This window comes from Spinacia oleracea, chromosome 1 (genome assembly GCF_020520425.1).
Source record: "Spinacia oleracea cultivar Varoflay chromosome 1, BTI_SOV_V1, whole genome shotgun sequence".
Taxonomy (NCBI): Eukaryota; Viridiplantae; Streptophyta; class Magnoliopsida; order Caryophyllales; family Amaranthaceae; genus Spinacia; species Spinacia oleracea.
In genome coordinates, this window is record NC_079487.1 from 110871985 (window position 1) to 110885825 (window position 13841).

The window sequence follows — 13841 nt, forward strand, 5'->3', positions numbered from 1 at the left end:
GTTGATTAGAACTATCTCTTTTTTGTAGGACAAAATCATTTTATGAACTTATTAGCTTGATAACCCGTATTTTAACGTTTGGCTAGACCGGAACGGTAAACATATTAATTACTTCGAATGGTGTGAATTAATACTCCACCAAACTTGGGCATACTTTAATGGCAGCTGAGAAGTAAGCACATGCACTTGGTCTTGAAAGTTAGTACTACATTGAAACTGCAAGTACAACCAAAAGTGGCCAAAATGGGACTAATGAAAGCCACAGCTAAGTGACATTAGTACATTACTATATCAGGTTATGCACCTCTACAAAGTCATAAAAAACAGGTGCGTCGGAACATCCAGAAAATCGAAACAATTCCGAAAGAGATCAGAACGTTAGATTACGTTTCAAAACATTGTTATTTGGTTTATGCATCACACCTGTTGTATACGCAATTACACAGTACATGTTAGTATGTTACAAGTATCATCTCGACAAAGATTTTGTTATATATTTGGGTGTCTTGGTTTAATCCAAATATGAGAACGTAAGCTTAAGAAGCACAAGTACTGCACATGTAGTGGAGAAAGCATTTAAGTATAAGATCAAACATCACTTGGTCAAGGTCTTATCGGTGAAAACAAAAATCATGTGTATAGTTGTTCAATTAGGATCATAAAACCTACTTGTAAAATAAAGTAGAACCAAAAGGCAACAAAAATGGTTCAACAGCAACAGCAACAGCAACAGCAACAATACATTATTCATAATTTATAATTATGCTTGTTAATTACAGTGTAAGAACCCCTCGTATCCAGCTATCGGGGTTGTTCAAAATTCGAATAATGAATGTTATATGCACATTGCATTCCTAAACAATGGCTGTAAATGATGATCAATCAGTTGGCTTGGCCCAAAATAATAGGTTTGTGTAACTAAAACAAAATCGAACGCATACAAATGTGTAAACCAGCATTCAGCAGCCCAGAGCTTTTCTATATAGCAAAAATTTCTGTACTTGCAACAACCATATACCAAAGTGCATCCCCAGAAGTCGAGCTCTTAAGATAATCCCTTCCAACCAGACAGTTAGCCATGTTAACAAAGATTTCTTTTTCAACAACTTTGCCTCAATGACTGCTTCGGAAGAAACCCGACCAATAATCAAGAATGTTTCCAAAGATGATCCTTGCAACTGAACAAAGAATCATAATTAAAGTTAGATTTGGGACCGTTGTCAAACAGAAAATTAAAAACAACCAACAGTTATTCAGGACATACGCTTAATATAATTATACGATTGCATAAAAAATATAAAAACTACTAACAGTTTATGCCCTTGGAAAAGCTACACGCCTATACTTCCTCCGTTTTTAGAAGAGCAGCGTTTTCCTTGTGTACTTTTAAGAGTACCCACTGTCCTTATAATGCAGAACTTTGAATGTGGTTCATTCGTTCTAGCAAATTCCCAAGGGTTGAAGGGACTCGGGAGTATCTAAATTTGGCAAAGATGTCCCTTTACCCATTGTTGAAAATTATATTCTGCACCTAAGACCAGGATGTGCATCCATATATAATCATTTACTTCATTATTCGTGAAGTTTTGAAAGTGGCCACTCAAGTACAGAGAGTAACTAATACTTTGTACGTATCTCAGTGCATTTGAACCAAGAAAGATGAAAAAGGGTCAGCAAAGTCTACCTCAGAAAATCAGTTACCCCTTTTTTCTAAAAAAAGGAAATGAACTGACCACCAACACCTAATGTGATTTAACTATGAATGGTTCCATGAACCTACAAATTCTCCCCTCTGGTCATTTTCCCCCAGTATCTCTCAGCACCTAATGAATTAGTTACTAGACAATTTTTCCTAACGAATACAACCAGTTATCTATTACTGACAATTAAAAGAGCACCAGAGAAAACAGAAAGTCCGGAAACCATCTGATAACAGGTGTAATAACACAACCTGGTGACACTTACACCTGAATCGTGTACTCATAGTCATTTTTTTATCAACACAAACTCAATTCATCAGATATACAAGGAACCCTTTCGTGCTTATGTTTATCTACTTGGTCAGTAGAAAATACTAGAAACAACAAAGGAGTTATCACATGAATCTAAAGTTTGAGTGCAATACCAAAGCATTGTTAACCGCCCGTAAGCAATCATTGGTCTTCAACATCAACAAAATTACACGAGGTAGCCTCCTTAAAAGTTCTGAAATCTGAGGGAAGTATTGGGATGCATACATCTGCAATCGCAACAACAATCCATTAAAGAAAACCATCACATGAACAAAATTACAGCAGCAATCCAAGCAAGTATGTGCAAGTTAATTAGGAAGACCTAATCAACTATACTCCGTATTAAACTTGAATCAACACTTTATACAGGAAAATCTCTTAAGAAAAAGAGAAAAGGTAAAGCATTACAATAAATAAGTTTACCTGGAGTTCGGATCGATCACTGTCTGTCCCCTGTACCACTAAATGATCAACTGAGGAATCAATGACCCTGTTCCAAGGCCTCATTGTCAGAATACCTGCAAATAGTGCATAGAGGTCATCCCCGGCACCCAGCTTTGCACTATTTTCTCGTATAGCTTTTTCATCAGAAAACACCAACCCCTACATAACACATCATCAATAAGATAGGTCTCCAATGTTCTAAATGCCCTCCAAATATATAAGCAAGGAATCATCACACTTGGAATGAAACTTTAAATTTAAGATAAGCAAGGAAGATTTCAAACCTTCCACAATGCAGCATAGTTGATTCTGGTATCAACGTCCAGCTCTTTATATAGACCATGGTCCAAAAGTACCAACTGTGGTTTTCTCTTGCCTGTTAAAAAGGAACGGAAGTCAGAAGAGGAAGACAATACAGGGATAAATGCATGATGAAAAGCCAAAAAAAGATATGCACTTATGCAAACATATACGCATTATGTATTTACACACACGAGGGACACTTTCAATTTAAGATTCACCCACATTTTGGAGAAAAATCATATATAATACACAGTGGAATTCAGCACCAACGGTATAAATGTAAATACTAAATAGGTTACAGATAACAAGCCAAATATGATTTTTTATAAGGTCAAGCTGAGCCAATGATGAACAGTATGGTAGCAAGATGGATTTACAATTAAAGCCTTTCAAGTTCAACAGCACATGGATTGATACATAGAATTTGCTAGATTTAAAGCTTCAGGGCATTGAAACATGAATGCACAATTTATCCTAAGAAAAATGCAAACGGCCAAAAGCCACATTTGCAGATTTTCAAGAACAAACCAAATTCAAAATTGAGAAGGCCACAAGATAGCACAAAAAAAAGAGTAGAGCTACACAATTGATTACAACTATTAGGACATGAACTAGATGGTAGTACCATTCAAGGACCACTGACATGCCATATGTGACAATCACATCAAACACCTGGCACCAGATGCACATTTCAAAGATAATAGATCTCTACTACTATGCCATAAGTCGCATAAACACCTGGCTCCAGATGCATATTTCAGACAAAACAAATCTCTACTACTAAAGGGGAAAGAGTTGGAATCCCTTGTTAGACCAGGTCGCCTCATCCCCGGAGAAAGTCCACCAACACAATTTCAGACAATAAAAACCATGATTAATAATAATCTACAAATGGCTATAAACCAAAATACTCGGCACAACAAAAGAAAGACAGAATATCAAACCAAACTACTTCAACCCAGACATGAACATTGGTCGCTACCCCGCTGGGATAAGCTGGCATTACGGTCAGTTCCAGATACCGGACTGACCCCTGAACCATGCTGGACAGATATTACGCCACAGTAAGCTGGTCTAACCTAGCAATCAGGGTGTTCAGCGTGTTCTCCAAGTGATTGTCTATATTTTCCCCTAACCAGCATCTAATCCTTACACACACAATCTCCCTCCCAAAGTTCGACAAGCCAGTTAATGTGTCACACAACATTTTTGCAATACAAGAAAGTATATGGACAAAGTTTACCCAATATATTTCTTTTGCCTGAAGGCAATGGACGAACTATCAAGTTGGCTGCATGTGGATCACAGTGCACAAATCCATGTTTGTAAATCATCTCAGCGAAAGCCTCGCTAATCTGCAATCAATTACAAATCATCAATCATAATAGACAATGCCGAAGGTTGAAGTACAAATATGGAACAGAAGAACTTTTTTATAAAAAAGAAACGAATACAGGAAGGTCCAATATAACAAACCAAACTATCAGATACCTTAATTTAGACCCCTATCAAATTAGTTATCAACTCCAAAACTTAACAGAGTGAAAAAAGTTCCTATACAAATGAGAACTGAACCAGAGTTCATGTAACGCCAGGATCAAGCCATGCCTTAGCTATACCGGAGGTCTTGTGACCTCAGGACCATCCCATGCTATCTAGTGTTTCAAGATCAGGAAAATTACCAGTCGGGAAACATCGTATGGTTGAACTCCCATCTTCCGAATGCCCTTCACATCATCAATTTGGACACCATCCATAAACTCCATAGTTAACAATTTTTTGGTACTCATATTCCAGTAGACCAATGGAACATATATACTGTCTGCTATATGTGGTGATAGTTTCCTGAAATTATGCACACATTTCTGACTGTTCTGTGCCTCCACCAAGAAGTCTAGTTCCTGATAAACATGACAACAATATTATAATCAGGTTTCTTGGGTCTAACAAAATTAGCTCCAGTTAACATTCAAATCAAGTGCATATGGTGTAAATATTAATATCCTACTGAAGTTAAAAAGATAAACTTGAACAATAGATAAGTGATAACCATTCAAAGAACCAAATTATTTTTCTTTCTAGTCTTGAGTTCCTTAATTGGTGGGCTCTATAGGAAGTAAACTCAAGATATCTAAATACTAGACTGCTTCAAATTTATCATCAAATAGCAATCCAATGAGAACCTGTGTAGACTGTAGATATACGTTTCCTTGCAGCATTTATCCCAACCTAATTGTAGACCAAAAGCCAACTCAGGACACTGTACCATTGAGGCCACTATAAAAAAAAATCAGTCACAAAGGTAGATCAACTCTAGTGTCCGTAAATAATGTCCAGAGAGTATATTTTTTGGTTATTTCTCCAATGCCCCATCTCCAAAATCATTAATAGACATTGCATGGAAGTATAGAACATATGAAGATATCATTCATTGCATTGTTTTCCTAGATATGTAAAATTTCACTGAGATTTCAAGCATATTTAGAGAAATTTAAATCCTAATTCTTTGGGACAGCCAAAATCAGGAGTCTCCATCATTGTCTTCAGGAGAAAAGAATAAAACCTATTATGTAAAGGTGACCCATGTGTAAAGAACGACAAACGACAATCTTTATAGCCACACGATTCCATTTTGATTTCCCCTTCCCTAATATTAGGCATATCAACAACAACAACAACAACAACAAAGCCTTAGTCCCAAAATGATTTGGGGTCGGCTAACATGAATCGTCGTAGGAGATCGTCATTGTCACCAATCAAACTAGAAAGGAGCAGGAAGTAAAAAAGAAAAACAAGGAAGAAAAAGTGGAATTAATGAAAGTAAGATAAGAGAAATATATGTGTATATATATATATGTGTGTATATATATATATATATATATATATATATATATATATATATATATATATATATATAGAGGAAGGCTCTCGTGAGAACACTCCCTTACGGTGAGAACACTTCCTTACGGTGAGAACACTTTCTATAATGGTATTTTCGTAATTTTTATAAACAAATACCCTAATTTAATAAATCATCGCCGTCAATTCCTCTCTCTCTCCTCAGTTACTCTCTCTCCCTTCAATTACTCTCTCTCTCTCTTCCCTTTTCGATCGCTACTGCCGCTGATCGCCGCCGGTGATCACCGCCGCTGCTCATCTCTCACCTCTCGTTGCAGCTCGCCGCCGCTCATCTCTCGCGTCTCGCCGCAGCTCACCAATCGCCACTCGCCAATCGCCGTTGCTGCTCATCTCTCGCCGCTTCTTCTCTCCTCTACGTCGCCGCTTCTTCTCTCCTCTACGCCGCCGCTTCTTCTCTCCTCACGCCGCTCGCCGCTGCTCGCAGAAATTCGTCACCGGTCGCGGTGGTTGTGGTTCGCGAATCGGAGTTCGAACTCTCAGGTTTCTTTGATTCTTCGATTTAGGTTTCTTTGATTCTTCGTTTCTTCGATTTCGATTTCGATTTTAAATCAATCGATTTCGTTTTTCTGAGATTCTAAATCAATTGATTTCTTTGATTCTAATATCAGTAAATTTATCCGAATTCATGTTCTAAATTAATCCGAAATTTATCCAGTTTCATGTTCTAAATTGATTTCTTTGATTCTAATATCAGTCAATTGATTGTTAGGAGGTTTCAAAATCGAATTTTAATCGGCATTCTCAATCGATTTTTGAAATCTGAATTCAACAATTAAAATCGATTTCAATTGATTTCTCAATTCCAAAAATTAAAATCGAGTTCAATTTGGTGGCTGCGAAATATAAATTTAGAACATGTTTGAATAAACTTAGAACATGCTTGAATAAATTTAGAACATGGTTGAACAAATTTAGAACATGTTTGAATAAATTTAGAACATGCTTGAATAAATTTAGAACATGCTTGAATAAATTTAGAACATGAACTTAAAAATTTAGAACATGATTGAATAATTTTAGAACATGAGCTTACAAATTTAGAACATGGTTGAACAAATTTAGAACATGATTGAATAAATTTAGAACATGATTGAATAAATTTAGAACATGCTTGAATAAATTTAGAACATGCTTGAATAAATTTAGAACATGAGCTTACAAATTTAGAACATGGTTGAACAAATTTAGAACATGGTTGAACAAATTTAGAACATCGTTGAATAAATTTAGAACATGCTTGAATAAATTTAGAACATGAGCTTACAAATTTAGAACATGGTTGAATAATTTTAGAACATGCTTGAATTAATCTAGAACATGAGGTTAAAAAATTAGAACATGGTTGAATAAATTTAAAACATGCTTGAATAAATTTAGAACATGGCTGAACCAATTTAGAACATTGTTAAATAAGTTTAGAACATGGTTGAATAAATTTAGAACATGAGTTTGAAAATTTAGAACATCGTTGAATAAATTTAGAACATGTTTGAATAAATTTAGAACATGCTTGAATAAATTTAGAACATGCTTAAATAAATTTAGAACATGAGCTTACAAATTTAGAACATGGTTGAATAAAATTAAAACATGCTTGAATAAATTTAGAACATGGCTGAACCAATTTAGAATATGGTTAAATAAGTTTAGAACATGGTTGAATAAATTTAGAACATGAGTTTGAAAATTTAGAACATTGTTGAACAAATATAGAACATAGAGAGTGTAAAAGTGTTCTCACCATAAGAAGTTTTCTCACATAAGGAGGTGTTCTCACCGGATCCCTCCCCTATATATATATATATATATATATATATATATATATATATATATATATATATATATATGTTATAGAAGAAATATTATAAGAGATAATAAAAAATAAGTAAAGTTTAAAATAAATGAATAAGTAAAATAAGTACATTTCAAAATATCATGTAAAATTAAAAAAATTTAAAAGAATTTTAAAAATAAAATAAAAATAAAAAATAGAAAAAAAAACAGAAACATGGTAGCTGTATAAGTCAAATGAAGTCGTCAATGTATATTCTCTCCCTCCACTGTCCTATCCAACGCCATATTTTCCTCAATTCCAAGAAAGCTCATATCGTGCTTAATCACCTTCCTCCAAGTTTTCTTAGGTCTTCCCCTACCCCTTGCAATTCTATCACTGTGCCACCCTTTTATTCTCCTAACCGGGGCATCACTGATCTTCTGCTTACATGTCCAAATTATCTTAAACGATTTTCCATCATCTTAAACTCTATCGGTGCAACCCCTACTTTCTTCCTAATAATCTCATTCCTCAAAAGATCCTTTCATGTATGCCCATACATCCAACGTAACATGCGCATCTCCGCCACATTCATCTTGTGCACGTGACAATGTTTCACTGCCCAGCATTCCATACCGTATAACAAAGCCGGTCGAATTGCAGAATAGGCATATCAATAAAGAAAAATTACAACCTCAATCGATAATGACATCTCATGACAAATCATAACTCCATCCTTCAATATAACTCATATACTCATATTGCTGACGATTCGTGTCTTGCAATAAAGGTTAAAATGTCAAAGTACGTAAAGTGGTTTAACCAATAATGCCCTTGCTCTCTCCTTATATTGGCCTTTTTTGGTAAAGAGAGGTTTAGGGGGTTTTTAGAGGTCTGTACCACTTTTGGAGGGGTTTAAGTAGTTAAAACCTCTAAAAGGGGTGATTGGTAAAAAAGATTATTGAAAAGAGGATTGAGCTAAAACCTACAGTTTTGAAAAAGCTCCTTTCACCAACTTTATGCATAGAGGAGTGTTAATATAACATTGTAAAAATATTTTCATCCATAATAATTATTCTTACCTAACAAAATTTAATAAATGCTATAATAAAAGACAAATGTCATAAATGTCATTTTACACAATAAAATAGTCACAGCTTTTTTCAAACCTCTATGTGTTATCAAACACATTTACACAAACAACAAGTCAAATCTGCAAGTTAAATCTACTAAAAAAGAAGGTAATTACCTAACTGTTAATGCTAACAGTAAACAACTAAACGCTAAACTCTAATTGCCAAACAGTCAATTGTAATCCTACCATCCTTAATATCCTCTGCAGTAGTACCTGTTACCTTAAATAGAAAATTCAGCCCCCCGAACCCAATCAACCCTTCAGATGTGTGCCCCTCCACTAATTGTCTCTCTCACACACTCTCTAATTAGTTTCCCATGTGAGCTCTCTCTCTCTCACTAAGTCATTTTTTTTTATTATGAAGTATTATTTCACACTATGTACACAAAGAATCCACATTCCCAACTGTTTAGAGTGCTCACTCCGAAAATGTAATTATATTCAAGTTCTGCAACATACCTTAGGCAAGCTTTCACGGACCTCAGCAACCAACCACCTATACAAGGCAATAGACTTGGCATATTAGAATGGTGTCTATAGTCCAAGAACTGTAATGTACTATTATTCATGATACAGTGCTCATGCATCAACAGGTACGCATGTGCAGCCGTGATTCTAACCTTGGCTCTTAACATGTTTCAAGAAATTACCTTAGCATGGTACCATACTAGAATTTGAGTTTGGGTAATTTTGCACATTTAAGCTTAGCTAGAAGCAAGAGTAAAATACTTCAAAGTACCTATAATCAAAATTGGGAAAAAACCGATGCAGAGTGTTAACAATCAACTCTACAGTTGCGTAATCTGCAGCCGCAGTGTCCGTCATGTGAGTGTGTTGTACCTGGATATTAGAAAAGTAACAGGGAAATTTATTTATTATATATAAAAAAAAACACTAAGACTTAGTACTTGGATCCACATTTTGCAAGATTCATAATGGCAACTAATTTGATAGTACGGAAGTTGAAACCTTCACAGCGACTTTTTGGCCATTACGCAAATGTGCAACATGAACTTGTGCAAGGGAAGCACTTGCTATGGGAACAGGATCAAATTTGGCGAAAATCTGCACATAACAGGGCATAAGTCAGTTGTAATTGACGTGTTGCTACCGTACAGATTTCAAGTATGTTGCATTAAGAAGCAAATAAATTTTTGAGCTCCAGTTCCTCATAGAGTCATAGGAGGGAATCAACTTGCACTGTGTCCTGCCTTTTGGCTGGGAACCAATACGAGTGAGTGAAGTAAGCCCTCATCTTACTGGGAAAAATAATTCTGCCAAGAAGTTGGAAGAAGCAAAGAACAAAAAGGGGAGAAAGATTGTCCTCTAAATCTCCTCCCTGGGAACAGTGGTATGGACTTTGGATCTCATTGAGGGAGAGGAGGCAGGAGGGATCCACTAGGAGGACATCATCTGCCCAACTTCCTGCCGCATTTGGCTGGCCCATACGCCAATGTAGATGGTTCAAATGGGAAACTATCTTGAATATAAATAAATAACTAAAGAGTGTCTGGAGAAGCAATTAATGGACCACCTTGCTCCCTCCACTCCCTTTTCTCCTTAATAAAGAAGGGGATGGTAGGGAATACCAATAACAGTATGAAATTAGGCTTCCACGTGGAGTAGTTAAGCAATCTATTCTCCAAACCACAGACAGGTACAGGAGTGCTTAGCCTCACCCAATAACAGGAGATAGCCCATTTACTCCTTCCTGTATAAGCTAGAAGCCATGAGCGTGAGATATTCCAACAAATCACTGACACTTGATACAGTTGACAACTTGATAACTTGACACACATAATTTCTGCAGACATAGTCATATACGTCTGTCCCCGCACTCCTAAGTCCAAACACCATAGTTATGCAGGCTTCACATTTAGGCTCCACAACAACACTAATACACTATATGAGTTTATCAGAAACCCTATCATCCTCAGAGAGTAACTGCTATAAGGTGAATGATGACATTCTTTTCAGGTAAGAGGGATACTGAACCTTTATTAAATTCAATACCCATCTAACCACTTCAAAGATGTATAAGGAAGAAACAAAGAAAGAAATAAAAGAAAGGTAGGGGAGAACGGATGCAGCAACAAACTACTTTTTTTTGGTGCAAAGACAAGGGATTAAATTGCTGAGGACAATCAAGGCAAATACCCCCACGTTTCAGTCTTTGAGGTCATTGAGTTTGTGAAATCACTCACAGCTCACTTCCTGCAATCCTTTAAAAGCTTCAGTCTTCTGGTGTGGTCTTTTTGGTAACAGTCCCCAAAATTAAGAAAAGAAATCTTTGTAGAAGACTTAGACCTACAAATGATCTCGGAGGGGAAAGGAAGACTATCACCGGTTCATCCCCTCTAAGAATGTAGCAGGAGCTCTTCTTAAATAGACACCTCTTCCACCATAGAACCCTACTATTAGATGGGTCATCTCGTCTAGCTTAGGAAACAAAATCAGCCCCCAGTCGGCCAGTCCAGAAAAGGATAAGTCAAATCGTTCAAGCACCATTCCAAAACCCCACCTCGTCCAGCCTAGCCTTTTTTAGGAAAGACCCCACAAGAATCAGGAACTACCATGCCAAAAGGGTACTTAGAACTACTCTATATGAATATATCCAAAAGAATAAGCTCTCCTATTGTCGTTATTTCAAAGCAGTGACAAGTCCTGGATCAAATCATACTTCTTAAACTAAGAATTACATTTCCTCCCCGCCTGGCACTCTCCTAATGGAAGCCTATAGTTTTTAGGTGGTGCTTCTCTCTAATGTGCTATTGTACATTCGAAATACCCATTTGTTTGCTATCTCAACTTTTATTCAAGAACATAGAAAACATAAAAGAAGAAAGAACTAAGAGTAAAATAGCAACTTATGAGCTCAAGGAAGAAGATACACAATACACAGGAACATGCACAAATTTTTCTTAATAAAGGTTTCCGGGGAGAAAAAGGACAAAGATGACCATACTTCATCTGGCATCCCTCCAAGCTCTTTTTTAATGACATCACACACTTGATCAAATGACGAAACCGGACATCTATTCAACATAGACTCCCTCATCGTTTTTACATACTCTTCAGGCACCAGATATTCCTGACTCAGAGATAAAAGATAAAGCATCAGAACTGTAGAAACAAACAATGAAATCATACATGCCCTCTAACAAGTCTTTTAGACATACTCATGCCAAGCCTACAAGTCTATCACAAGTAGAAAATTCAGTTTGATTTCTGTCATCAATGCTAGAGAGTATAGGGCATACCAATTGACTAATATGTTGACCAAGCTTAATATATATTCCTCCGTTTCTGAAGCATAGATCTTGAAGCTTATGAGCACTTCTAAGATGAACTTCATGTTTCATTTTTGAATACTCAGAGCTACCTTCTGGTAATCCCCACAGCGAATATTCATAATCTGATCCATGCAGAAAGAAATCAGTCAAATATACAAAACATTAACATTCCAATACCTTAAACTACATATGAGACAACATAGCCTGGTAGGACTGTTCTCATGACATAAGTAAATAATCACAACTCACGAGAATAAGACATAGTGTATTTTTTTGCATTAGTAATGTGTGTGCCAAACTGGAAAATGAAAAAACAAAAAAAGAAGAAAAAAAGAAAAGAAACAAGCATTAAAACTTCTGCTGCACTTTGCATAAGGTGTAAAATTCCAGAGTAATCTCACAGACCGGAACCTCTAGTTCATTAATGGTGTACTAAATGATGGGTTGAATATAAGGGTAGTAATAGCTTCGCGGACAGGCGACAGCACCCAAAACTCCAAAAGGGTATGATCCATGAATTCATTAGATAAAAAATGATTTGAATATCTGATATTGAGATGAAAACCAACTTTTCTGTTGGTGGAACAAGAAGACCATAAAAGATCCATGAAATTACAACTTCATATTCAGTGTTTCCCATAACCATCATATCAACCCTTAACAACGCCATTATACAACAGGTGATTTCCACATGATTATATTCTTTATATCTTCCGTTAAATGAAAACCTTTTCCTTTCGTATTCATCTACTGTTAGATGAATGATCAGTGACTACAATGCTTGTTCTTACTACTACAACTAACTTCCGTGTCAGCATGCTTATATGGCATTAGTTATAACAGACTCCCTTATTAAAAAGGAACTTGTACTAACAACCTGATGAAGGTTCTAGATTATTGCTTACTATATATATTGTATCTTGCTGTGAATCCTGTGATCATCAATAATAACAACAATACTTTTTCCTAAACTCTAATTCTGTCATCTACTAAATAAAAGCACACTCATAACACTTGCATTTCGCGAGTTCTCCTGTAATACCAAAGACCCAACTCTTTCAACATTTCAGTTTTGAGTAAACATACTGTAATGAGGTAAATGAGACATTAGCTATGAGAAAGTTGCAAAAATCTAATCACAACACAAGATCATGAAAACTACAACAATAAATCACCCTAATCGCTTTAAAAACAAAAATTCAACAACAAATCCAACTTCAAAATCCCAGCAAAACAAACATCCACAAAATTAAGCTCGTCAATTACTGAACCGAATCGCCTGGAAATCGAAAAAAGAACAGAACTAACGGAAATCTTAACCCTAATTGGAACCACTGATCCAAAAATAACACCTAGTCAAGAAAAATTAAAGAGGGTTAGAGGAGTACCGAAGGCGATACTAGCGGCGGTGAAAGAGTCGCGATAGAGGCGTACAGGGACATTGGTCCACAATTTAAGAGTCGACGGCGGATCGTCGGAAGTTAAGATTGCGGCGCCGGCGGTTCCACCAGCGACGGCGGTGCCTGCCGCCACTAACTTCGCCGCCACTCCCCACAAAGATCGCGTGGCCATTTTTAGACCGCGACTTCAAAATTAAGTTTTGAATGGGCTGGTATTTATTGGACTGCTGAGCATGCACTTAGGCTTGTATGCTCCGTATTTTGTTCTCATTTCTCCTTTGAATGAATCTCTAATATTTGAATCATACACCCGGGTGCACAGTTATTAATTGTACATTATGATGAAAATTCTTTGATAATCTAAGGAACACGGAGAATAATTTTAATGTAAATGTACAAGTGAAATATTTGAACTATATGTTCTTTGGATTTAAACTATGTGTTCATTTGCTATATGTTCTTTGCATATGAACAATATGTTCTTTGTATTTGAACTATATGTTCATTTCAAAATAGGGTGCACAATAAGCATTGTGCACCCGGGTGCATAAACCATATTTT

The 13841-nt window shown here is 36.1% G+C and overlaps 1 protein-coding gene across 1 annotated transcript; it reads right to left on the reverse strand.

Annotated features, from left to right (window-relative positions):
* Positions 1 to 707: 707 nt before the first annotated feature.
* LOC110801694 (putative ABC1 protein At2g40090) lies at positions 708 to 13522 on the reverse strand. Its single transcript, XM_022007096.2, has 12 exons — positions 13269 to 13522; positions 11848 to 12002; positions 11553 to 11678; positions 9557 to 9652; positions 9327 to 9427; positions 9047 to 9083; positions 4442 to 4660; positions 4003 to 4114; positions 2741 to 2832; positions 2436 to 2615; positions 2126 to 2239; positions 708 to 1178 (listed from the first exon to the last, which is right to left on the reverse strand). Exons 1-12 carry the CDS (start codon positions 13450 to 13452, stop codon positions 960 to 962), a joined length of 1635 nt encoding a protein of 544 aa, XP_021862788.1. The 5' UTR covers positions 13453 to 13522; the 3' UTR covers positions 708 to 959.
* Positions 13523 to 13841: the final 319 nt, after the last annotated feature.

Excerpts from the sequence above, each read along its gene's own strand:
- LOC110801694 (XM_022007096.2), bottom strand. The coding sequence starts at position 13,452 with ATGGCCACGCGATCTTTGTGGGGAGTGGCGGCGAAGTTAGTGGCGGCA. Across the intron at positions 11,679-11,847 it reads GTCAACATATTAGTCAATTG|GAATATCTGGTGCCTGAAGA; the intron begins GTATGCCCTATA and ends TCTCTGAGTCAG. Across the intron at positions 9,428-9,556 it reads GCCAAAAAGTCGCTGTGAAG|GTACAACACACTCACATGAC; the intron begins GTTTCAACTTCC and ends TCTAATATCCAG.